Source organism: Hyposmocoma kahamanoa, unplaced genomic scaffold, assembly GCF_003589595.1.
Source record: "Hyposmocoma kahamanoa isolate Upper Pololo Valley unplaced genomic scaffold, ASM358959v1 224, whole genome shotgun sequence".
In the NCBI taxonomy this organism is placed as follows: domain Eukaryota; kingdom Metazoa; phylum Arthropoda; class Insecta; order Lepidoptera; family Cosmopterigidae; genus Hyposmocoma; species Hyposmocoma kahamanoa.
In genome coordinates this window covers 9,777,847-9,804,690 of record NW_020653743.1, presented here as the reverse complement: position 1 = coordinate 9,804,690, position 26,844 = coordinate 9,777,847, and the positions used below count along the sequence as shown (strand labels likewise).

The window sequence follows — 26,844 nt, the reverse complement described above, 5'->3', positions numbered from 1 at the left end:
AAGAAAAAGAACTAGTTAAATGTAACTTTTCATGTAACGAAATGTAATTTGCGACTCAAAGGCCCTGGAAACACTGCAACGTTTATGCGCACTCATAGACACGGGTTTAGGACTTAGTCCACCATATTGGCCCAATGCGGGTTAGGTTGTCTGTATGTCTTTAAAATGGTTATACGAACCTTCTCGGACGTGCAAAACGTGGAAAAGTGATAGAGATCTGTGTGCATATAGAAGTTGCCCAAGCATCCTTTAAAACAACATGGAAAGTTTTAAGCAGCCGGCAGCTATTTATTAAAGTCCGCACTAGGCAAGAGCAGTGCTACATCTGGCCAGTCGTTCTTTATGAATGCGAATCATGGATCATAAAAGAAGACCTCAGGAAGAAACTTGAGGCGTTCGAAATGTGGTGTTATCGTAGAATGCTCCGCATCAGTTGGACGGACAAAGTCACGAATGTCGAGGTCCTTAAACGTATGGCGAAGAAGGTGGAGTTGGTACGCACTGTCAAGCAGCAGACGGTTGCCTATTTGGATCATGTACTGCGACATGCAGACATCACCTATTGCACACTATAACGATGGGCAAAGTAGCTGGGATGCCATGGCTTCGTAACATCAAGACCGTGGAACAACTGTTCAGGCTAGCTCTGGACAAAGAAAGATATAGAAGACTCAATGCCGACCTTCAATAATGGAGAGGCACTTGAAGAAGTAGAGAAGGACGTGCAGGGTTAATCACCGGGGGTTTCCTCCACCGTTAAAGCTAATTACTAAATAGACAATTCTGTTGGTGAGAGGTAATGAACCTTAAAGTATCAAGTATATGTTTTATTATTAAGTATCAAATATAATTTACACTAAAGGCGTTTTAAAGAGGCTTTTAATAATTAAAATCAATCTGAATAATATTTAGTTTATTGATTATTAAGATGTTTTACTAACATGATATTCAATATTTTTTTGTGAAACGACTCCACTACTTTGCTATAATTGATTAATACGAAGATCGAACACTAAGAAAAATATATTCGATTCGGTTGGGCCTGAACCAGCGCATTCACCATACATGGCTGACGCTCGCAAGTAATCTTTAGCAGACTTTACGAATTTTTTAGATCTTATCCTAATGACTTTTTTGTCTTAGCGCCATTTGTGAGAAATCTATGAAGTTTTTATTCACTCTATTATGACAAGTTAAACAAAAAACAAACGACTATAGAATTTAATGTCATTTATCACTGCGTGATTTTAACATTCTAAAGCAATATTTGTAAAAGCATCGAATTTTCAAAATATGGACTTCAGGTCCTTTACCTTTCACCTACAGAATGAAAGTATTGGAAGAGTTCTGTGGCACTGATCCATTTCGCACTAGAATAGTTACGCAAACTATGTAACATTTTCTTCTCATTTTAAATCACGGTACGAGTACTTACCAAGTAATGCAGCTTTAGGTATAGTGATTGTATCTTCTGAAGCCTTCCACTGTTCCTGCGCGATAGTTGAAGGAAAAGTTTCGTCTTCCACGTTCTTTACTTCCAGCACTCGCACTGACAGACCTGGACAAACGTAAAAATTGTAGAAATGTAATTAGATGCGCCGCGATTACTCTTCTTTTCTCTTTCCCTCTAAATGCATTGAAACACGTAAGAAAAATACAAAATAATCTCAAAATATGTGATTAATTGAATTTAAATAAGACCGAAGTATGGTAAATAATAAATAATAACGCTTTAAAAAAGTAGAATAGCGTATCGTGGAAATAGTAAAATAATAAAAAACGACATCGATACCTCGATTAAATCTCATAGCTTGTATACAGGCTGTTATACAGACCGACCGACAACATTTTTTTAGGGTTTTTGGGGGTCATTTTCTAGATTTCGGCCGTTGGCATCACGTCCTTAGTGTCACGGTAATAGAAATATGATTTATTGAATTGTTTTTATTAACGATTTTTTACTTGATAACATAAAATGTAAAATTGTTCTATGTGACATTTTTTACTTCCTAAATTCTGGTTAAATTCCAATTGTTGTAGTTTGTTTATGCTATTGTTTTAATTTAACTTTAATGCGTGCTATATCAAAAGTGAAATAAGCATTTTGTGAAATATTCGCATGTCAAGTTTTGATGAAATATACGATCTAATATCATATACTATAAGACCTGCATTGTTAACTCCATTTTTCAGCGAATAAATATCTTGTATTCTTACTCAATTACATGTAATCTCGCCTTCACATCGTAATAACTTTTTGTTTATAGTTATAATATCACAAAAAAGAATCTAGGCGGTGTGTTCCCTGTCTTAAGAAATACCTCAACTATTTTGCCAGTTGCTCAATGTAGTTGTGGGAGAAACTAAAGACCTTATATCCTCTCGTATATTGCATTTGGTCTTTTGGCAATCTGATTAAGTTATGTACATCGCATTCGTCCTTTCCCAATGTTTCCGTTCATATGCGACCAAATTTGGTTCGTTATCCGATCATCATTCATACTTTTTACGAAAAGAAAATTTAGTTCTTTTCAGGCATTAATCCATTCCATGTCACGCAAGACGCGCGAAACAAATTTAAAGGTAACCTATCACTAAGTCGATTTTTTTCCGAAATATCGTTTGTTCGAATTTTCATTACACCGAAAACCGAATTATAACAAAATCGTTGTTCTTTCAGGCTATGTTGGATGTTTATCGCAAAGACACGATTAGGTTCGGTTAGGTTAGGTTAAGTAAGGTTTAAAAAAACATTTTTCTCTCAAAATTACTTTCGAGGTTATGAAAATTCGAGCAAACGTTATTTCTGAAAAATGTTATTTCGATAGGTAACCAAATTTAAACTTTACTAAACAGGAATAACACTTACAAATATTCTTAACGATCTGCAAAATAGTCTTCTCCTTAGTAACGGCATCGGCTAATAAGAACGCGTTCTCTTCTAACTGCGTGAGCAGAGAACTGGCTACTCTATTCTGTGCTTCTGCACTGAGGTCAGCCCACGATGCTCGCTGGCTCTCTTCTAAAAGGTTTGATCCTGTAGGAGAAAAGAAACGGATATAGATTTCATAGGACGATTTTAAAAGTAATTACGTTTAAAATTACTACAATGTTTATTAATCAAAATACAACATAAAAGTTTTATACAATGTGCTTTTTAAACGGGAGCACAGAGGTTCAAAAAGCTACACATGTTGCCTTTGCCTTGCATGTACATTAAGGATATCTGCGTATTTGTCAACTCTCATTCTCAATACTTTAAATTTTGAATTTTTATTTTTAAATTTTTCCAAATTATGAACCAACCTAGTTGCCATTAATAATTCATAAGAATAACTGCTCCAGCATGTGTATAATTATTTTCAATAAACTTCTAAATGAAATTAAATTGTCGGAAAGCGACGATGAGGTCGACGACAGCATGTCTATGCATTCTCGCTTGCAAACAGGCCTAAGTTATAGCGTTCGGCGAACAAGTCTGCAGACAGGGAATTCTATTTCTTGCCGTTCCCCATATAAATGTGGAAGCGATACGTTTCGTGCGAATCGTTGGAATGTCCACAACCAGAGTTAGGCAAGCACCCAGGTTTTAATCGGGCGCTTTCTTAACGCCGTGTTCTAATCGGGTTTAAATCCAATAACGCACGAAATCGAGGGCAAAAACTGTTTAGAACTCGTTTAAAAATCGCATTGAAATGATCTTCTAAAAACTTGAATCGTAAAAAGCATCCTTATTAGTGAGCATGCACAGTATTGCAAGGTGGCCATTATGTGGAGTTGTTTCGTTTTCGTCTAAAAAAGTTTTTTTACATCTAAATTTGTAAGAAGTAATAAAAAAAAGAATATATAAGAAATATAAGAAAAATAAAAAATAAAAAATAAAAAATATAAGAATATATAAGAAATTCCGTATTCGCGGTTTCTTCCCACAATTTTGGACAGAAATGGGTTAAAACTCGGTACTTTTAACCCACTACCCATTTCTGTCCACAACACAAGCGTGGAACTCCAGTCCACGTCGAGTCCCACGAAGATAGAATGGGCGGATTTAAATAATGCAATTCCATCTCTTCGTGATATATCTTGTAGAATACTGATAAGCAAGCAACTTTACGGCAGCGCTCAAGGCTCTGCCTTTACTAAATCCGAGTCACCTATAAGCCTAAACCTTATTATAAGCCTAATCTTGACACGCTTTTCTAGTAAATCCAGTGTGGCCAGTTGGTATTTACCAGAACCGTCCTATTGAGTTATAAATAAAATATATCTTACCAGTTTTAATAACTCCCAACAGCATGTCGGTGACGATGGCTTCGCGTTGTTTGGGATCAGAGAAGGTTTGCACATTCTGCGACATTCGTAGCGCGAGCTTCTTCATTATGCTTGTTGTTGTCATCATATCTCCACCATAAAGGGTTTTTGAAGACGTTACCTAGGAATAGTATATTTAATTATTTATGGTGTATACAGCGTTATTTGTAACTTAGTTACTCACAATCTCGCAGGACTATATTACTAACATCATAAAGAACAATTTTTGTTCCTTGACTTTTAATAATGCATCAGATTTTACTTTCCCACAAAAATATTTAAATAATTCGCACTAAATGGTGATAACTCTGTGCGGTAGCAAATTATAGAACTAATAAGTGTTAGTACAACAAAAACTTAAAAGATATTAAACTGATGATTATTTATATTTTATTTTTTTATGTATATTTTTAATTTATCTAATTTTAAATGAAATAACTCTGGATGTATTTAGAATGTACTTAAAAATTTACTTTGCTGTGCCCTTACAGGGTTCACGTTTGATACTGTATGTACTAATTTACTGCCTATATTTAACACACGACAACATGCATGTATTTGAAATTTGATTGCACAGTCGTATTTGAGTGCACTCTTGCACTCTATGCTAGCTCCGCTTTATACCTCGGAGTTCAGATAGTCTTATCGTAAGCGGATAGAGGTGAATTTAAATCTTAAAGACGTGCCCGTTGTCCCTAAAAAGCTTATGATAAGTTTTTTGAAATTCCTGAAAATTTATTAACCGACCTCAAAAAAGGAAGAGGTTCTCAATTTGACTACATTTTTTTGTGTGCATGTTACGCGATTACCCTGACATCTGTGAACCGATTTCAACGACTCTTTTTTGTTAAAAAGTGGGTCCCTCAGTAGCGCTCCCATTAATTTATGTTGAAGAAAATATACTGCCTCTAAAAGAGGCAAATTAGGGATGAATTCGGTTTATTACATTTCACCCAGTTTCAGTGGAACAGATAGAATAACACGGCGAAAGCAAACTATTGAGGTGATTTTTTTTAATAAAAAAGTTTAATTAATTTCGTTCCAGATACAAGAACACGCGTATTTATATATATATAAAATCGATTTTCTGTTATTTTTAGTTCTTGCAAAGCTTTTCTTGGAATCACCACCTTCAAGATCAAGAATTAATAAATACCTGGGCCAAATCGTTGCTAATGCTGAGCAGGGACTCTCCCTCCCTGACTCTGGCTTCCAGGCTGTTGAGCCATACTGAACGACACTCGCTCAGGTCTGGTGTTGGTCCATGCCATTCTGGGATTGTGTCTGCTGTAACAGAAATTTATTGCTAAATTAAACAGATTCTTAACCGCACCGGTCCTGTGCTATCCGATAGGCAACAGCATTAAAATCAAAACAATACTTCAGCTATAAGAAAACACGGCTAGACCTTCGCTTGCTAATAACCCTAACATAGTCGTTCATTCGCATCTACTTTATTCAAGTACTCTTCACCTTTAAGGAAAAAAGTACTTACCATAATATTCATCTGTAGGATGCGGATTGGTAATGGAAGCCTGAGCATCAGGCAAACTTGGACTGCCTCGGTAGTCAATCATGTGTTCTGGAGCGTCTCCATCGCGACCTGATTACCAATAATGCTTCTTACAGCTTCGTTTTTTTCCATATGTATAGAAGCAAGGTAATAGTGAAGAAATGACGGTCAAAGGCAAAAGGATAATGTCCGATTCTACCCCAGTATGTCATTTAACTACATAGATGACCTAAGCTTCGTTGAAAAAATCTTGTTTTCTAATTCCAAATAAAAGTGCTTTTCACTTTTAGACACTTCTAGAAGTTGGGAATTGCACCTGTCAGACGTTTCTATTTTAGCAACAATGAAGAAGTTAAATCGAAAACAATTTTTAAGGCATTATAAAGCCGATCTTAAACAGACTAAGATCACTCAAATTTAGAGATGCATTTCAAGTAAGTGAATACGCCATTATAATGGCGATCTTTTTTCTTGTTTTTACGACGAACAAGTCGTGCGCCTGGTGTTAAGCGACACGCCTGTCCATAGCACTTGCAGTGTAGGTAATTTCCCCGGCACCCATTAAAACCAGAGCTTACTGGTTGGCGGCAGAAAAAGTTAAGGTAATTTAATACAATACTTCCCTGGACGAACTCTATCACAAGGAGCTCTACTGCTACTAAATACTTCCTTGACAATGAAGTTTAGTAAAATACTTTTTGAGACACCAGCAATATTGACTTCCTAAACCATTGACGTACCTTTCAGCAAGGCTTCAGAGCCAAGTCGTCTAATCAGCTGCATCTGCCGATTGTCAGGCTGGTCCAGTCCCAAGTCGTGATAGTTCTCTCCGGATTGCAGTCCTGGGTTTCTTCGTCGGGGACGATCTTCTTCTATGTGATGGTGTGGAGATATTGTGCATCTGGAAATTTCAAAAAATGTTGCTTGAAATGTTAATTTGTATGTAATATTAAGTTTATTGAATAACACGATGTTTTACTACGATGATTTTTAAATATTTTTTAACCGACTCCAGAGAAAGGAGGAGGTTCTCAATTCGACTGTTTTCTTGTATGTATGTTACGCTATAACTCCAACTAATTTGTAAACCGATTTTGATGATTAATTTTTTGTTGGAAAGAGGGTACCTCGGCAGTGGTTCCATTTAAATTTGAAGAAAATATTCCACCTCTAATAAGAGTGGCAAACTAGGGAATGAATCGGTTCGCGTACTTTCCGGTAACCGATTTCAATAAAACTTTTTTTTACAACATCAAGTGACGGGACGAACAAGTCGTGCGCCTGATATTAAGCTACATGCCTGTCCATAACAATTACAGTGTCACTCAGAGCTTTAAATTGCAAAGATCTGAGGGGCACTACCACTGCGCCCGTCACCCTGAGACATAAGTTGACAAGTCCCATGTGCCTGTAATTACCCTTCGAAACCGGAACACAGTAATGCTGACATTACTGCTTTGCGGCAGAAATAGGTAAGGTGGCAGTACTACCCTGGACGAACTCTTTCACAAGGACTTTCTACTGCTACTTGGCAAATAGATGTAATTCCACGAACTTTTGAGGTCGGTTTTTTTTTACTAAAGTTACAAGTAACGTTCCTATAAATGTCTACAAAGCGTAAGCGATGTACTTAGTATAAACAAATTTACTCACTTCCACCTAGCCAAACCAGTGGCACCTCCAGGACAAGGTTGGACAGCATAAGTACCAGCCATCGTCCAGTTCCAATGCAGACCTCGGGCGTTCACTTGAGGACAGTACGATCTTCTGCCGAGGATCAGCGTCCGGGTGGTTGCTGAATAACAAAAAAAATCCAGTTATATATATTTTTATTTTTTATTTTTATAATATCGAGTGACATATCACAGGGACAGACTGGTCCCTGGTGATAAGAAGGTATATAGTAAGCTGACCGAGAGTACCGTTTGGTCCAAAATTTTCAAAATATTTATTTATAATTTTGAAAGAAAATTAATTATTGTTTTTAAATAGATAATGTCAACGTTTGGGTGTCTTATTAATATAAATGCTCGTAAATTATAGAAATAGCTACCATTCACAGAAAAACGTTACCTCTGTCGAGTAGAGATTAAAGTATTTGTGAATTTTAATTGTTTTCTTAACGCGAATTCTCTGAAGCAATTAGTAAGGATTTTCTTTGCTTAATGAAGCAAATTTGAATTTGTTTTTATTTTAAAATTTAATTTCGTGTTTAAAGTTCCGCAAAGATACAGATTCAAGTCGTTCTTGTTCTTACATAACGCGTGTAAAGAGATGCCCGGTTCGAATCCCTGCAGCTTGAACCTATAAATTGAATTCCAAGTTCTCTTGCTAACGGTAAAGAAAAGCATCGAGGACAACCTGCACGACGAAAAAGGCCTACAACCTTATAAAAACGTGTAGGTCCATTATGGCGTAAAAACCCTATGCTTAGGAGACCCATGCCCAGCAGTGGAAAGTATAATGAATAAATAAATATGAAGATGATCTCTAACATGGTGTTCCCAGTCAAGACAAAACTAGCACGTCAAGAGACGGTTCTCAAAACGCTTATGTCCATCATTATACCATACTTTTTGCATCCTACAGCTCGTTGTCATCTTCTCCACAGCTACATGCATGGTTTGTTCATTGCTACCTCGGCTTGTGACAATAGGGTCCTTGGCCCATTTGTAGGCAGCAATGGTTAAGTAAATTAAAAATCAACTTATAAATACTTAAGAGCTTAATATTAATGAAACGTGTTAGACTTTTTTTTTTTTTATAACGCACACACTCAACAGCCCCGCACTAGGGAAACCCTGTGTCGCGGGTGCCATGGACACACACATAGACAACCACAAATTACACCCAAACTCACGAGAGATATAATTGTAGGCCATACAAGTATTTCTCTCGGCCCGGGAATCGAACCTGGGACCTCTGCGTGGCAGTCCGGCATGGTAACCGTTCGGCCACGGAGGCAGTTTTACAATTAGTTTTAAGTTTGTAATCTCACTATTATCTTTTTTTAACACTCATGCAAATGTTTACATTTCGCATAATAAAGCTGTACGTATAAGTATTAGGTCTACATTCTAGATTAAGAGGACACTACCTCAGGTCGAATAAAAATTTTTCCCCTACTAAGACGGTGACGGTCAAAGACACTGGCTTTATTTCGGAATTTATTTTTTTACAAACGAAATTAAAACCATTTGAAAAATGTATATCGAATACACGTGTTCTATTTAGTTCAGTTGATACAAAAAAAAACATTGGTATATGTAAATTACCTATATTGAATACAGCGGTTTTCTTGTAAAATTTCGAGTTAAGTTTGTTTTCTTTCTATCGTGAAAATTTATAGGCATAATGTTATCAGCCCATATATTAATCAGTGTGTATCCTCAATTTTACTATACACTTTTTTCCTGACTGATTCAACGCTTGTACTGTCATGCGTAATCATCCAAACCCGTTTGAGGTTGTATAGACTCTTAAGTCCTTAAATTCCAACATGTTTCACTGAATGAAGACTATTTGACATTTAATAATAATAAAAAATAAAATACTCACAATAAGTCTGATCAAATTCATCTTCAAGATCCTTCTCTGGAGATTGGTTGACCTTCGGAGGAAGGTGGACTGATGATGTGGAATCCGAGTCAGCGTCTTTCACAGGCCAGTGGAGAGTTTCTTCTGTTATTGCCACTGTAAATACCAGACAATCATACTAACCTGTGCCTCTACGACGAGTGTATTGTGACAGTTGTCGCTAGCGACCGTGTAAAATGTTTGTATACAAAATGTTGTTTCTTCTTGTGATCTCTATTAGCGCTCTATAATTCGCCATATAAAATTGTGAAATAATTTACGCGGTCGATAGCAACACCTGTCACAGTAAACTCGTGGTAGAGGCACTGATTGCAAACTTAAAAAAAAATAGTAGTATAAGTTTCAAAGTAACAAAGTTTTCTTTGAGACTCAAATTGTTTTCTAAATTGGCTTCACTGAGAACGGAATTGATATCTCCTACGTCACATCTTAAGTGCTTAACTCCTAAGTTAAAGAAAGTTATCAAGACCTCGAGTTTTAGTTAAATGATGGTCTTTTAAGAACTAATTTTATTCGTTTCGTGAATCACTGAATTGGCACCAACATAATAGAAATCTAGCTTTCGTAGATTTTCGCGATGGCAACATTGAATTTAAAACTATTTTTCGTATTTTCAAACAAACCAAAACAGCCGCAACTATGGGACCTTTGAAGAGCTCGAAACGCTGGTTTGCTTGAAAAAACAATTATGCACAATTTATAATAATAATTATTAGTCTTATGATATGGTCCCACTTCTGGGCACAAGCCTCCGCTCACAATGAGAGAACTTGGGCTGTAGTTCCCACGCGAGGCAATGCAGATTCATAATACATATTATTAAATTGCTTTGCAGTAACTTTCAAATTAAATTTCGCACAAGAATTCCGAAAAACTAAGAGATTTCCGAAAAAATCAGAGGGTCAGGGGGGATCGAGGGTAGGGTTCGAATCCGTGCTTGCAAGCACGGATTCGAACCCGCGACCCTCTGCTGGAGAGGCGGTAGGTCAACTACCACTACTGGCTGCCACGGCTTATTTTTAGGCGCAATTTAGATAAAAAAAAATAGATTCAACTCCAACAAAGTTAGCTTACTGCCAAAAGTATGGACGTCAAAGTGAACTTAATTTTAGTTCGTGTCTTTTTTGTTACTAGAAAAAAATTTAACCAAAGATTTTACTTTAGTTTAAAGCACCAAATTGCCTTCTCATACAAATGCAAGACATTTAAAATTATGGAGTAGTCTATGTCAACAATTAAATATTTTTCTTTTTACCTTTTCCTACCAATAACGAAACAAAAACGTCAATAGTTTTGTTATATTATAATTATTAATACAAAGAAAAAAACTTAGAAAAAAAAATTATTACAGTTAATAGCGACATCTCTAGCCAGGGCTGGTAGCTGTGAAATTATCTAACTGGGTGATGAAATACTTTCACAGACTTGTCATAAATGGCGCTACGTTTTAGCCGTAGCGCCATTTATGACAAGCTGTTGAAAACAAAATACAAAGATCCGACAACAAGCACAGAAAAAAATCGTGAGGTCCGCTCATTCTGTGGCTTAGTCTGGCACTTAATCCGGCCAGATCGAAGGAATTTTTTCTAAGTGTTTGATCTTTGTATTAACAATTATAACAAACTAGCGGAGTAATTTCACAAAAAATAATTGAATGTCAATTCAATACAAATTTAGCGGGAATAGTTTCAACTATTTTACAAGAAGTTATTTGATTCTTACCAGTTTCCTCCTCTCGATCCTTGGGCTTATCATTTCTGGTGCTGTCAGGGTCTACCTTGGGTATCTCTTCCTTCACCACAGGCACGTTATCTCTTGGTACTAACGCTGGGTCCCGTTCTGATGAAGAATCCGGTTGCTTGGTCGTGGTCTTCTGGAACAAATTGGGTTTTAATATATCTTTCTTGTAACTCATAAACTAAAACTAAGAGATAATATATGCTTGTTTATCATAATAATAATAATAATAATATTTATTGTTACAAAATAGTTACAACACAATAGTGAAGTCCCTGACACCTGAGCTAGGTATAACCTGTGTTACAGGAGTCAGTGTCCTCTCTCAAACATTTGACCTTACATTAGCTATTTCTTAACAATTTTAATAGGTACATTATGAAATAAATTACATATTATATGTTTTACTAAGTGTGTGTGTGTGTGTGTGTGTGTGTGTGTGTGTGTGTGTGTGGCTATAAGGCTTCAGTTTTATGGTAATCTAAGGTTAATAACCAGTTCTTAGTTTTAAGTTTAGCTTCACGAGCAGCTAACGGATATATGTTTAAAGTTTTATTAATTTTATTATACAGATACGGAGCCATAAATAGTAACTGACGTCTTGCCCAAGCTGTGCGACATTTAATGGAAAAACACACATTAGTGCGGGTGCGCTTTTTGACGTAATTGTCTTTGCAGTATGGAGTGTTTCTGTGCTGCTTGATTACTAGTTGCAAAACGTACAACTGTCTAATAGTCAATACTTGGCATTTGTCATACAACGATGTAGTAGGAAATCTGTACGGACTAAAAGTCATAACTTTAAGTATGCCTCCGTGGCCGAACGGTTACCATGCCGGACTGCCACGCAGAGGTCCCAGGTTCGATTCCCGGGCCGGGAGAAATGTTTGTATGGCCTACATTTATTTCTCTCGTGAGTTTGGGTGTAATTTGTGGTTGTCTATATGTGTGTCCATGGCACCCGCGACACAGGGTTTCCCTAGTGCGGGGCTATGTTGAGTGTGTGCGTTATTTATTTATTTATTTATTTAGTATGGATCTTTGTGCTCTTTCTAAAGTCAATAAGTGAGTCTTACAGGCACCACCCCAGACTCCAACACAGTAACTCATCACCGACTGCGCAAGGGCGTAGTATATTGTACGCAGTAGCTCAAGATTAGCCACATATCTCAGTTTTTTGAAAACGTATATTAGTTTTCTACAGCGTGACGTCGTGAGGTCTATGTGTGCACGCCAACTGAGTCTATCGTCAAGCATCACTCCTAAATATTTTACATTGGTAGATTTGGCAACAGTAAGACAGGAACAGTCAGAATTGCGAGGAGAATAGCATGAGTGGAGTTTGATTTGAACATTTTCCTGTTTATTGTTCGGCAGGGTAAATTGGACAAGAGTAGATTTAGATAGATTTAAAGTCAGTAGGTTTTCTCGCAGCCAGCAGCTTACTTTATGTAAACCGCGTTCAGCAGTATCGCAAACCTCTTCCCAGGTTGCTCCAGTGAAAACCAAGGCTGTGTCATCGGCATAAGTAAATATTTTGCTATTTTGTAACGATATTTGACACAAGTCATTTATATATATTAAGAAGAGACTTGGTCCGAGGATGCTTCCTTGCGGGACTCCATATAGGACCGGACATTCTGCACTTACTATCTCTCCAATTTTAACTTGTTGAGTACGATGGCATAGGAAGTCCTCCATTATTTTGAGGGCATTACCTCGGACACCGGCACGATTTAGCTTATTCACAAGTACGGGAATCGAGACAGTATCGAAAGCTTTTGCTAGGTCGAGAAAAATTCCTATGCATTTCTGTTTAGCGTCACTTTCTGAGGTTACATAATCTACTAGTTGGCTAACCGCATCTTCGGCGCTTATATTAGTCCTAAATCCATATTGCGATTTTGATAGTATCTTATTATGTTCCAAAAAGTTCATAAGGCGGTTGTTAAGTGCCTTTTCAAGCACCTTAGAAAGTGAGCTGAGTATCGATATCGGCCTATATATGGAGATACTGTCTCGAGGCCCACACTTGTGGATTGGGGTGATGAGCGACTTCTTAAAAGCCTGTGGGAAAACTCCCTGGCATAGGCAAAGTTCAATAATTTTGGTAAGGGGGGAACTATTATATTTTTTGAAAGTTTTAAAAATTTTACTGGTATGGAGTCCCACCCAACGGCACAGTTATTTTTAAGGTTAATTATTATTGATTCAATCTCGGCTTCGTCTGGTGGTAGTAGCACAATAGAATTTACTACTGGAGGTATATCTAAACTATATTCACTTTTGTTATTACAATTTGAAGAAATTATCATATCAACTAGCTCCTTACCTATATTAGAAAAATATCTATTAATGTCCTGAATATTTTTACCATTATCTGAACGTAATAAATCATGTGCAGAGGTTTTCGATTTCGATATATCAAGTATCGATTTGATTGCATTCCAGGTGTCCTTATTTGAGTTCGACGATTGTAATAAAGACTTTTCATAATTTCTCTTTAGCTTTCGCAACAAGAAATTGCAAAAGTTACGGTATCGCCTATAAGTAATTTGAAGAATTTCATTATTTGGGTCTTTTTTAAAATTTCTATGAAGCCTATCCCTATGACGAATGCAGCGAAGTAGACCAGACGTTAACCAGGGTTTCAGAATTTTCCTCCTGTTAGGTACTTTGTATGACTTGGTATTAGACATTATTGCAAACGATAGTTTCTCAACAAAAAGTGAAGCGATTACGTTGGCGTCAGAGGTAGGCGTTATAAAAGAAAAGTCAACCGATTGGAGGTATCTAACAGCCGCATTGAAATCAGTTTTTTTGACATAGTTTACTAAACCTTGTTTAAATTTGATCAGAGGAAGATTTAGCAACACTAGAGCGTGGTCTGTTACTGTGGAGTCAATTACAAATACGGATGCAGGGAAAGCCGTCTTTAACATCACATGATCCAAACAGTTTAGCAACCTGGTAGGATATTGATGACCCGGTAACATTCCTAGTTCAGCAGATAGATTATCAATATTCTACAGGACATATCACTGAGAGTGTGCGATGGAATTGCAAGATTTAATTGCACCTTCCCTTTTTCTGTCATCGGGGACTAGATGTAGGCTCGGGGTCCACCCCTATGATGTGGATATTGTAAAGATTCGCAAGAAGCGTTAGGCTTCCACATTTATATGGCGAACGGCTATGAAATAGAATTCCTTGTCTCCAGACTATTCCCTGAACGCTATAACTTGGGCATTTTTAATGCGAGAGTGAATAGACATTATTTAGATGTTCATGCTCCATTGTCGCCCTAACCGTCACTTTACAACAAGGGAGACGCAGATCAAATGCGCTCTTAATTGTTTTTAGTACCGAGAATAAACATGTGGAAAGCGTTAATTAAAAATGTAGGGAAACCTTCCAGAGCAGACCTTTAGAAATGAAGTACGTAGAAGAAGCAGAAGATCCTGGCTTACTTTCACATGCCTTTATAATAATAATAATGTATATATATAATTTATGTATATATTGAATTCGTTTGGCGTTGAAATAAATACTAAAAATATGTTATTTCGAAAGTCAGTATGTTTCACTTACTGAAATTCAGGAAAGTGTTTAAAAAATATATAAGATTTTAAATTTCACTCTTGACTTCAGTCTGACTTTCAAGTTTCAAGGATATTGTCCTTAATAAATATTTTGATGATTATATTTAATTTGATTATTTTTACCCTAAAGCAATCAAATTTTGTTTATTTCGATTTATTTTTACGATTAACTTGTAACAACTACAATCGTTTCAAAAATAAATGACTAAGCAATATCTGCTTAATCTACATATTTTTTTTCGACCTGCAATACAATTCGGCTTATTTTGTTTTTTACATCACTGCAATTAGAAGTAATTTTCGCTCAACGAAGACACGCTGCGCGAGTCCGACTGTTGCTTCACCTGTTCTCTATGGCGCCATGCCAGTCGCCTCAAGTTATGAATAGTTAGTTTTAAATAACAATTCATTGATGTTCATTGTATAATCAATATTATTCAAATTAGGATTTACTCTGACTTACTTTTTCAAATTTTATTAGATCGTTTAACTTATTACATTTTTTCTATCGTGTCCGCATTTGCATGCCGTGGCGACCATTAATTAAAGCAGAATATAGTATAAATTTCTGTGTCCCAGTTTCTACCTTGTTATGTACTTAATTTATATCTTGTTTATTGTCCAAACAAAAAAATAAAAAATTTAATTCTTGCTTACCTTACTGCCAACATCACCCAACTTCACCTCAGGTGGCAAGGTAATATGTGGTCTGAAAGTAGGCGGTGTAATCACTGTAGGTTTCTTCCGTTCTCCCTGCTGAGTTTGGATAGGATTTTTAGGCACAGGGGGGACTGTGGACCGCCAGACCGTGGGCTGAGATGTAATTAACCAAGGTGGGGACGGCCGGTTTGTAGTACTTGTAGTTGATGCTGTAAAAAAGAAAAAAATATAAATAAAATCTATTGTTTCATATATATTAAAAAATTAAAAGTAATAAATTCAAATCAATCAGAATAACACATAAATTAAAAACTAAAAATAAATAACATAAAATTGTAAACAATATAAATAAATTAAAGGAAAAAAAAACAAATCTTTTTAGTCATTGAATTAAAATTTGACAAAACTACATTAAATATAAAATTTAAAAAACTGATCATCAAAAAATAAATAACATTAAATTTAGCATGCAAAATAATAAATTCAATTTAAATAGTTAAATACATGGGCAAGATCATTACGAAAGTTAAAGTTAACTAATAAAGAAGAAGCTTTGAACCGTGAGGAGTGGAGGAGGCTACACCGACAAAAGCCTAGCTCTTAAATCTCAGTGGCCGTTACGTTATGGACTCTGGATGCGGAGATCTCGGGTCCTATTTCCAATTTGGGAAATAAACTTTTCTAAGTATCGCAGAGTGAATTCTGTTGCCCTGGTATTCGCAGTACAGAGAAATCCCGTTTGAGAGCTGTGGTTGTCTAGCACATATTATATTATTAAATAAGATGATGAGCCCAGTCGATTCTGGAAGCAATATTTAAAACATCGACCACTGCACGAATTGTTACCTTAATTGTTTCCAATGGAAAATTCCGGAAATAGAATGTAATTACAGAGTGCTTAACCGGAAAGAAAGTCAAATGCGTTTTCAAAAATTGAATTCACAAAATAAAATCCAATTTGCAATTTTTGCGCTCTCCGGTTGTCTACTGTTTCTTCTGAATTCGCGCTTTTGGTTCTTTTTTCACACATTCTATGCAGCCAGGTCGATTTTTATTTCGTATCGTACCAATCGAAATTAAGGGGAAATTACGGCCCTAGATCTACATATAAGTTTTTGGATAATTTTCGGGTTATCTTTCTGTACCTAATTTCGGTGGCGATTTTTGTTATTTAAGTACCGAGCATATTAGCGTGAAATATTAAATAATATTTCAGGTTACTACACTCGAATATCAAATAATACTTCATGATATAATTCTAGAACATATCATTTATGTAAAGTACACTACAAATATACATTTTTTTTCCTTGTGATTTCTTATGTTAAGTTAATATTTAAAAAAATACGTGTTCTCAATTCTTTTTTGTGGTGGTGGGCGTTGAAATTTTTTATTTGGTTTACTTAAGCCAAATTCTTGGTTCACGGCCCACTTGGGCAGTGAGCCAAAGTTTGGGAATCTGTGTTCTAGAATATTTAAATTATAGATATTGCCACCGAAATTAGATAGAGAAAATTAACCTGAAAATCCTATTTCTCCAATGAATTTGTCAAACTTTACTATTTAATTTTGTAAAAATACTAATATTGTAGATTTTATCACGTGGAAGTTTAAGAATGCCGTACATTTAAGTTTAGAACGTCACAGATTTTTGCTCTTTTAGTTTTTCATATAAATAATAAAACAAAAAACATATTTATAGAGCTTATAATACGTGCTATTTTTAAAAAACAAAATACAAACTGGGTAAGATTAGTACTTTATTATACCATTAATGTAACAAATCATTATCATCATGGACCCATTAATACATTCCACTGATGGGTGCTGGTCTCCTCTCAGGCGAGGGTTTTGCTATTGTCCGCCACGTAGGCCCTGCTGCTAACATTGATTAACTGCAAACATACTATTACAGTCAATCTGTTACCAGGCTAGTTGCAGCCACGAACTCGACAGGTTTTGTGTTGTTAATTTGATATGTGTACGTACAAACAAGTAATTAATGAATAAATGATAAAGCGTCCGAAACGTTGGTTTGTTTGAAAAAAAAATATACGCGATTTAAAGCCGGAAAAATAGTTTCATTTCCTAAATAAATAATAATTTAATTTCTTTTGAATAAATAAAAAAAATTTGTACTCACCAGGGACACACTGATAATGTGCTTCCAAATATTTGAGCGTATTCGGACAAGGATCGCCGCTGAATATACTCGTACTAGCCTGTATACTGCAGTTCTGGTGCATGCTACATCTGAAAAAAGAAATAAAAAAGGAATTAAGTCAAGGAAAAGTGTTTATAACAAAAATGTGGCAGTGTATACAAAATGTCTTCGCCTGTTCAAATTAGATGCAGAAACATTTTATTTAAAATTTGGATTTCGTTTTAAATCGAAGTATGGGAATATGTGCAAAGACTTTCAAAATGGCCGCCGTAAAGAAAAAATATTTCCCGCGACAAAATGTCAGACAAACTATTGAAAAAAAAAAAGACAATATACGATCCAGCTGTTTGGCCTTTTAGACGCCTGAGCCTGTCCCGAAGGATGAAAAATTTTAATACTATTAAAGCGAAGTGTGTAAAACGTACTGTAGGTGAAAACATAACTAAAAAGGACTAGTTTTATAGATATACTTTTATGGCATAACATCGCCTTGTGATTTCTATGTAATTTGCAAGGACGAAGCGAAATTGTGGTGTAAAAAATAGTAAACATAATTACGTTTGTATGGTATATTACTTTAATAATATATTTCACGAAAAGCTTTATAGGGTAAACATAAACTATGTAATATAGCTGATGGATGGTTGGGGAAAAACTTTCATAGTTTTCTCATAGGCGCTACGGTAAAAATGTCGTTAAAAACCAAAAACAAAAATCTGCAACAAGCACGTAGAAAAATTCGTAAGGTCTCCTGGTTCGTTCCGTAACTCAGTTGGGAGAGCATCAGGCACGGCATACTAAAGGCGATGATTCGAATCCAGACGGATCGAAGGAATCGTTCTTAGTGTTCGACATTTGTATTAATAATTATTCAATAATGCTTAAGAGATTTTCACTCTAAAGCGACGATAATTTAATTCTGTACCAGAGGAATCGAGGTTCTTAGTGTAAATAAAAGTACTTAAAACTACTACACGTAACTTTCAAGTTCGGCAAACTGTAAACAAGCAGTGTAATTATAAATCGTTGGAAACTCCCGGAAAGTTGGGTAAATGGGCGAAAATTTGGGAAAATTAAATATCGAGCGAGTTGATCGCGTTAGCCCGGGAGATTGCCAATAACTGGGGCTAACTCACGCAAATGAACCCCGAAATGGTGTTACACATGATAAAATGTTATGTACGTATGTAGAAATTTATTATGATTATGTTCTTAGGCGATCTATTACAATAATTTTAATACAGGGAAATCAGTTTTTATAACACCACTGAAATTAGAAATCATTTGGGACCTGACAAGTAAGTACCATTTCATTATTTTATGGCGGGCTGTGATCATCTGTGCTTTAATGCTTATAAGCTTATAAAGCTTATAAGTTGTTACTCATGCTACAACCCCTTTTTTTCTATATCTATGGCTACAAGAAATCTGAGACCTAACTAATTTAAAAATCTGTTTAATAGTAAAAAGCGAAATGTAGTAAAAGGTTTTCAAAAACGCGAGTAAACTGGGCTCTCAAAGGCTGGTGTCTCTTGGGCACTTATAAAAAGTATATGAGTTTTGTAATATTGCTATGCTTTCTATATTTATTAACTCTACTATCTCGACTGAAAGACATGGATCCAAAGTCATTAAATTAATTTATTTAAAAAATGTTCTGGTATTTTAAATGTTCATGGGCGACGAGGATCACCTCTCATCAAGTAGCTATTCTGCTCGTCCCATAACATATTAAAAAAACATGGTGAAATTACAAGCCTATAGGTCTTATCAACTTATAGGCGCAGTGGCAGTGCGCCTCAGATCTTTGCAATTTAAAGCTCTGAGTTGCATTGCAACTGTTACGGACTGGCGTGTAGCTTACCAACAGGCGCACGACTTGTTCGTAGAGTCACTTGATATTGTAAAAAAAAAACAATTATCTATGTTTCAAGTTTTCTATTTATGTCGAAAATTTGTAGGTATTGCTCTACAGAAGACATAAAGAACAGAAACATTTATTTATATTTACCATGCCCTATACAATTATATAGTAGCATCCCTTAATGACATAAGAAATAAACTACATAAGAACAGGCGCTTGTTGCCTTTTTCATTAAAACGAGGAAAAATTCTAATACATATATAAAGAGATTGTATGGTGGAACCTTTGCTTACTTAAATAAATGGGTGAAAATGTATAAAAAGACATCTGTGTCTTGTTATACATGTGTATAACAAGACACAGAAGAGAAAAAAAAATCAAAACTCGACATTTCAACCCATCGAGTATATTTAGACTCAATGTTTCAACCTGAACACCACGCTCTTTCAAGTAAAAAGTTTCCATTATCTAGATCCTTAGCTTTTTTTCCAACCTCTAAGTCTAGATCCATGATAGAACTATAGTGATTTGTTCATGGCACTAGTTTTATTCTTACAAGTTAATAGCAATGGATGGAGGGAAAAAGCGTTGTAGTTCCGACATGGAATTAACGAACCAAATACCCGCCTACTTGAATTCTTACGCCTTAAATATAATTAATTAATTCAAAATTATTGTTCGTAAGTCTATTTAACATAAATGGGCAATAATATATCTTTCAAATTACTTTTATATGCTATTAATTAAAGATCATTCAACTATGAGATATTATCATTGTTTTAAGAAACCAGTTTTCGCTAGCGGCTTCATTTAAAGCGAAAGTTAAGTTAAAACCGGAATGAAGGGAAACTAGGAAAGGTTGGCCTCGGTGTAAGAAGTACCAAAAAAATGCTGACAAGAGTGGAGGAAGAAATACGTCATGAGCGTAGCGGATGGAGATTCATTGTCTGTGCCTACTACAGTGCAGACATAATAGAATATCATTTGTTGTTATAATTGATATAAGATCGAACAAACTCAAAGAAAACCTCCTTCAATCCGGCAGGAATCAAACCAGCAACATTTTCATATATCGCGCTAACTAATCTAAAACGAACTCATCAATCAACGTTAAAGTTCGATATCCTGCAGGAATAATTTGGGAAGATGAAGTTTTTCTAAACTGGGTCAGGAGGTGTTCTGAGAAGTGCCCCATAGAGAATTCCATTGCTCTAGCACTCTAGTACAGGGTTCCCTAATTTGAGACCAGGCAATCCGTGGGGGTTGTCTGGCACACTATTTACGAATATATTTTAGTCCTACATACATGTATATCATCACGCTTATCTCCCGCCGGGGTAGGCAGAGACTATAGACCTCCACCTGCTATACTCCTGACTAACTTCCTCCACTCCCATCAGTCACTTGAAATGTACCCGTTTATTCTTTGTAATATTAACTCGGCGTCTTTTAAGGACATCCCCAATCTAATTGAGATGTGTACGCTGAGGTCTACCTCTCCCCACGTCTCAATTATCACCATAAATTTGAACCGTCAATCTACTAACATTCACTCTTTCTACATGACCAAACCATCGAAGTATCCTCCTCTCTATCTTGAACATGGTCATCATCATCTTTCATCACAACACTCTTTTACGATACTGTTCGGCATTCTGTCTTTAAAACTAATAACGCTCACTGTCATGCTTTTTCTGCCACATACAACACTCACTGCGATACATTAGGGTTAGGACCAGCACGCCTCGATGAATAACCAAACGCGCCTGTCTTGAAACATTCTGGCTACATGTAAAGGGCATAAAAAGCTCCATTCACACGATTTTTAGCTTGCACTCTCCATTAATTATCACTTTCACATTTACCATCTCTTGTCAACAGATTACGAAGATACATAATATGACATTTTAGTCTCTCAGTGCGACAGCTTTCAGCGATTGACTTTTAACATATTAAAAGACGATATGGTTCCATTCACAACTAAGAATCGCACAGCGTTTTACTAATACGTGCTACTTTCATTCCATTACTCTTTACGATATAGAAGCTACTTAACCCAGCTCTCCAAGTTTCCAGGTTGAAATGCTCGGCATAAAAGAAACACTAGACTACCGTCGTATCGTTTGATGAATTCTCAACATCAAAAGCTAACAATAAAACGCGCTGTTAACACAATAGAAAGCGTATTTTTTCAGAATCGATGAAAAGCAATTTTTTTTTATATTACCATGTGATAGGACGGACAAGTCGTGCGGTTGGTGGTAAGCAACACGCCTACCCATGACAGTTGCAGTGCCACTCAGAGCTTGAAATCGCAAAGATCTTAGGATCACCTCCACTGCGCCCAACATAATTTCGACAAGTTGCAGGTGAAATTATTGGTATATGGGATACCAATAATTTCACCTGCACCCTTACCCTTTCAAACCGGAACGCAGTAATGGTCACATTATTATTTGGCGCCAGAAATAGTAATCGAAATACTTCCCTGGACGAGCTAACTCTTTCATAGGGAGCTGTACTGCTACTAATAAAAATTGCTGACTTCCCGTGAAATATAATTAAAGTTTACGTATAGGTTACAATTTATTACAGACATGTAAACAATTTCCTACTTGCCAAATATATTTAAAAATAAAAGGGAAAAATAATTTCATATTTTTAAGTACGAAATGAATGGCGAAGAAGGTGGAGTTAGTACGCACTGTCAAGCAGCGGAAGGTTGCATGTACTGCGACATGACAGATATCATCTATTGCATACCATAATGACGGGCAAAGTGGCTGGGAAGCGAAAGGCTGGAAGAAGGAAAATGTCATGGCTTCGTACATCAGGGAGTGGACCGGCATCAAGACCGTGGAACAACTGTTCAGGCTAGCTCTGGACAAAGAAAGACATAGATAACTGCCGACCTTCAATAATGGAGAGGGCACTTGAACAAGAACAGGAGTAAAAAATGTTTTCACCAAAACTAGCTTACAAAAAGTTTATCACATGTTCAGTTAGTAGATATCGTTAAATTATTTGTTACAATATTCTAACGAAGGTTTTATTGACAAGTAGAGAATAAAATTTTACGTGTAGCAATGATCATATCGCACTGCTCTTACAATAGCGTCGTAACTCAAAATATGTGAAATTCTAGATTATACTGTTGCTGAATGTAAAATTTTAATCTCTATGCGTCAATATAACCGTCTTTAAAATATCACGAAAAACAAATGAAAGATGTCTACTTAAATCAAAATGAGACAAACTTTTTGTGGCTAGTTCTAGTGAAAACAGTCCTTACTTAGAAATATAAAATGCTTTTCTCCCCATTATTTTTCTACCAAAAATAGGATTTTGTTTAGATGTTTGTAATAAACTTTAATCTGTTCATAAATTTTAATAATATTTTCACGAGAAGTGAGTAATTCGTTCTTTATCGATTCTGACAAAATACACTTTTTGAGTTAATACACTATTAAATTAACAGTGCGATACATCATAATCTAGAATGTCACATATTTTGAGTTACAACACTATTGTAATAGCAGAGCGACATAATGTACGTTAATTAGCGAGCGCTGTGAATTCAATTTAAATTTCATAAATCACAAAAAATTAAATCAGTTAATCTTTACGCATTTGTCTTTAACAACATTAAAACAGTTATTTTATAATTATGATCAATTAATTATATCAATCTAAACACCTTATCTTTAAACGAAGCATCATTAACAGATATTTAGAACGATAAGATTGATTTCAAGAAATATTCAAATTAAATATTGAATAATTACAGTTGTTTCAAAGAAGTTTATTAATTATAATTAAAAGTAATATGATAGCCAACTAATTGGATTAATAAAAACTTGTTTTATGTTGCGTAGTTTTCTTTATTTGTGTAAAGTTTTTGAACTTACACAAAGATAATAAATAGATAATTTAATCATTTACTTCATTGAGCACGTTAACAAGGTAGAAAACAGCAACACGCGTTATATATTTAACTTTTTAAACATAATACTGGCTGTGTCAATTTTATTGAATATCATGATGTTGTAGTAGCAGCAGAGCTCGTTATGAAAGAGTTCGTAAAGGGAAGTACTGCTACTTTACCTATTTCTACCACCAAGAAGTAATATGATTATTACTGCATTCCGGTTTGGAAGGGTAAAGATGTTGGTGAAATTACTAACTCCCGTATACTTGTCATCTTATGTCTCAGGGTGAAGGGCACAGAGCAGTGCCCCTAAGATCTTTACGATTAAAAGCTCTAAGTGGCGCTGAAACTGTTATGGATAGGCGTGTCGCTTACCACCAGGTGCACGCACAACGCGCACAAAAAAAGTTTTGACTACCATAGAGAACCTATAACTATATTTCGACATATGATATGGCATACATTCGCAAATTTCGTAAAATATAATCTCGTAATTTCTATATACTTTGACATCAATTAATAGAATTTTGTAAATTTTTGTTGAAACACGTATACTCTCTCTCTCTCTCTTTCGTCGGTCCCTCACCGTTGAAGATTCTGACGGGACGAACAAGTCGTAAGGTTGATGGTAAGCGGCAAGCCTGTTCATAACCGTTGCAGTGCCACTCAGAGCTTTAAAACGCAAAAATATGAGGGGCGCTGCCACCACGCCTTTCACCCTGAGACACAAGTCGACAAGTGCCTGTAATTTCACAAGCACCCTTACTCTTTAAAACCGAAACGCAATAATGCTCACATTACTGCTTGGCGGCAGAAAACATGTATATGAATCTTAAAGTTTATTTATGTGAATAACTGTCATATTATTATAGTTTACATCTGCATCAAAAAAACCGTTCAGACAGCCGAAATACGTATTCCAACTACAATTTATCGGAACAGTCTACGAAATTCCCAATAGTGCCTTATTTACTAGTCGATTCATTTGCATTTACTTTGAAAGTAGTCACGATTACCTTTGCCAATAAAGAAAATTCGTTTTTCTTGGCATGTGCAATGTTATTGACATTGTTATTTGTATCCTTTCCAATTTTTTTTCCACTGGCATGCCAATGTCAAATAAAAGTAAATAAACTGACAGTTTATTAACTTCTATCTAGTAACTTTACATTGCATTTGAATCTTCAAAATATTTGCTTTTAATACATTTGCAATTCAATAGTTAATGTATTAATATTTGCTTGCATTTCTTTTCTCCTTTTTCACAGACACGATATTCGCTTACAAGGGCAATACACTAAAATGTGGGTGTAACGTAATGAATATCACCCTGTAATATTCCTACACTTATTTAATAAATCGAGGGAACCTAAATGTCCCCTTGTGGTACACCTCAGTTTGATATTTTAGGGAGATTCGATCACGTTTTCCTAAACTTTCTAAATTGGAAATCAGTTTCCTATTTAGTCATATTATACTTGGGTATGCTGACTGATTACACACATGTAAACCAAAAATAGTACAAATTAAACAGTGGAGGCACAAAGGTGTCACCTTGTTGTACTCCTTGCGTATATTTTCAGTTTTTCTCTTGAATTAAATAAGTATTACAGAACGCCCACTTATAAATTCATTGTATTTATGAACAGTTCTATTATTTAATTTAACAATAGACAATTGATACTAAGCTCACTAAAAAACTTTGGTACAAGGATGTGTCCTTGTGGTACAGGTAAAAGGTTTCCAGCGTCTTTTAAAATAATTGAAATAACAAATCTAATTGAAAATGTTCAAAAATTCACGTACCTGCTATGCAATACTCTTAAACTCTTGGTCGACATACAATTAACACTCCAATCGGTATTTCCATGGTCATTGCATATGGTAATGCTGAATCGGCCGTAGTTGGCTCTGATTAGATGGATGACGTAGCCTTCTCCGCAGCCGATCTTCAAGGTTTTGCCTTCGCACGCATATGCTGTCTCGTATCGAGGTTCTGTGGAGGGAAAAAAAGAATTTGGTTATATTTTGTCTACGAGAACTGTTTCATAGGTGCAGAGGTCTGCACCTATGAAACAGTTATACACCTGTATTAGCAGCTAGGTACATTGACACTAGTAATATCTTATTAAGATTTTTTATTTATTATGATTAATAATTAATACAAAGATCGAACACATAGAAAAACTTTATATTAATTAATCATAATAAAAACCATAATACGTCAGTTGAAGCACCTGTAAAGGTGCTGGCTGCGGTGAAGAGGGTTCTAAAATCTCTCACTAGATGACACTAGCGGCACAGAATGCTGAAAAATCCAGTATAAAGATATTTAACAAAAACACATAGGAGTTTTTCGACAATTCTATAACTTGACTCGTAGCTCACACGGTACGAGCAATACTACGGAGTAGTATGGTCGTGGGTTCAAGTCCCATTGGGGCGAAAAATTTTTTCTATGTGTTCGATCTTTGTATTAATAATCATATGTCGAAAATGCTTTTATCGCATGAAACTCATAAAAATAATACCAACTACATGAAATGTGAAATTTTATTTAAGAACAAAAAAGTTCTCGACTAATATCGTTCACAGAATCTTTAAATCTCTCTCCCGAAGTTGTCATTTTTCAGATGTGACCTTATTACATCAAGAATGAGATTTCAGCTGGTTAACGTACTTCTACAAAAGTACATATGTTTTTTAAAAAACGAGATCAAAATTTCTGGTCCCGCATTTAATTTGCAATTGTGTGTTCGACAAAAAAATTTTGATTCATGTTTGTTATTAAAATATCAAGTGACGGGACGAACAAGTCGTGCGCCTGATGGTAAGCTACACGGCAGTCCATAACAGTTGCAGTGCCACTCAGAGCTTTAAATCGCAAAGATCTGAGGAGCAGTGCCACTGAGCCCGTCACCCTGAGGCATAAGTTTACAAGTCTCATGTGCCTGTAATTTCACCAGCACCCTTACCCTTCAAAACCGGAACGCAGTAATGCCGTAGTGGCAGAAATAGATAATGTGGCAGTACTTCTCTGGACAAACTCTTTCACAAGTAGCTCTACTGCTACTAAAATGGTTATATTTAAGTGATAATTACTACTGAACATTTCTTTCACATTGTTTAATTAATAATAAAATTGCTATGTAAATCAAATGGTGATCAAGTTGTCTTGGTTGAATAAAGAACCTTCATAGAATACTCTTAGGGTCGTATTCCAGAACTGTACTCAATGCTCAAGTCAGGATTTGAGTATGATTCAAAGCACTAGAAATCATACTCAAGTTCTTGCCATTAGGGTCGCATTTCCAGTGTTTGAAATCATATTCAAGTCTGCTCAAATCCTTACTTGAGCTTTGAGTAGAGTTCTGGAATACGACCCTTAGTGGTGCTACGACAAAATAGCCATTAAAACCAAAAAACTCAGCCGCCAAGCAAATCGTGCTAGCGCCTGATCCTTCCTGA

The 26,844-nt window shown here is 35.7% G+C and overlaps 1 protein-coding gene across 6 annotated transcripts in view; it reads right to left on the bottom strand.

Annotated features, from left to right (window-relative positions):
- The window catches only part of LOC113228104 (latrophilin Cirl), a 627,124-nt gene that overhangs the window by 16,922 nt on the left and 583,358 nt on the right, over nt 1–26,844 (bottom strand). For 4 of the 6 annotated variants that reach the window (XM_026461250.1, XM_026461249.1, XM_026461253.1 and 1 more), the window contains 12 exons: nt 25,183–25,372; nt 17,564–17,673; nt 15,418–15,629; nt 11,144–11,294; nt 9,383–9,517; nt 7,478–7,619; nt 6,565–6,725; nt 5,807–5,914; nt 5,468–5,598; nt 4,273–4,432; nt 2,870–3,037; nt 1,436–1,558 (listed from right to left, as the gene is read on the bottom strand). In XM_026461250.1, coding sequence (XP_026317035.1) covers nt 1,436–1,558; nt 2,870–3,037; nt 4,273–4,432; nt 5,468–5,598; nt 5,807–5,914; nt 6,565–6,725; nt 7,478–7,619; nt 9,383–9,517; nt 11,144–11,294; nt 15,418–15,629; nt 17,564–17,673; nt 25,183–25,372 — 1,791 coding nt within the window. The remainder of the gene's footprint in view (nt 1–1,435; nt 1,559–2,869; nt 3,038–4,272; nt 4,433–5,467; nt 5,599–5,806; nt 5,915–6,564; nt 6,726–7,477; nt 7,620–9,382; nt 9,518–11,143; nt 11,295–15,417; nt 15,630–17,563; nt 17,674–25,182; nt 25,373–26,844) is intronic. The other 2 variants (XM_026461251.1, XM_026461252.1) reach the window with 2 other exon arrangements.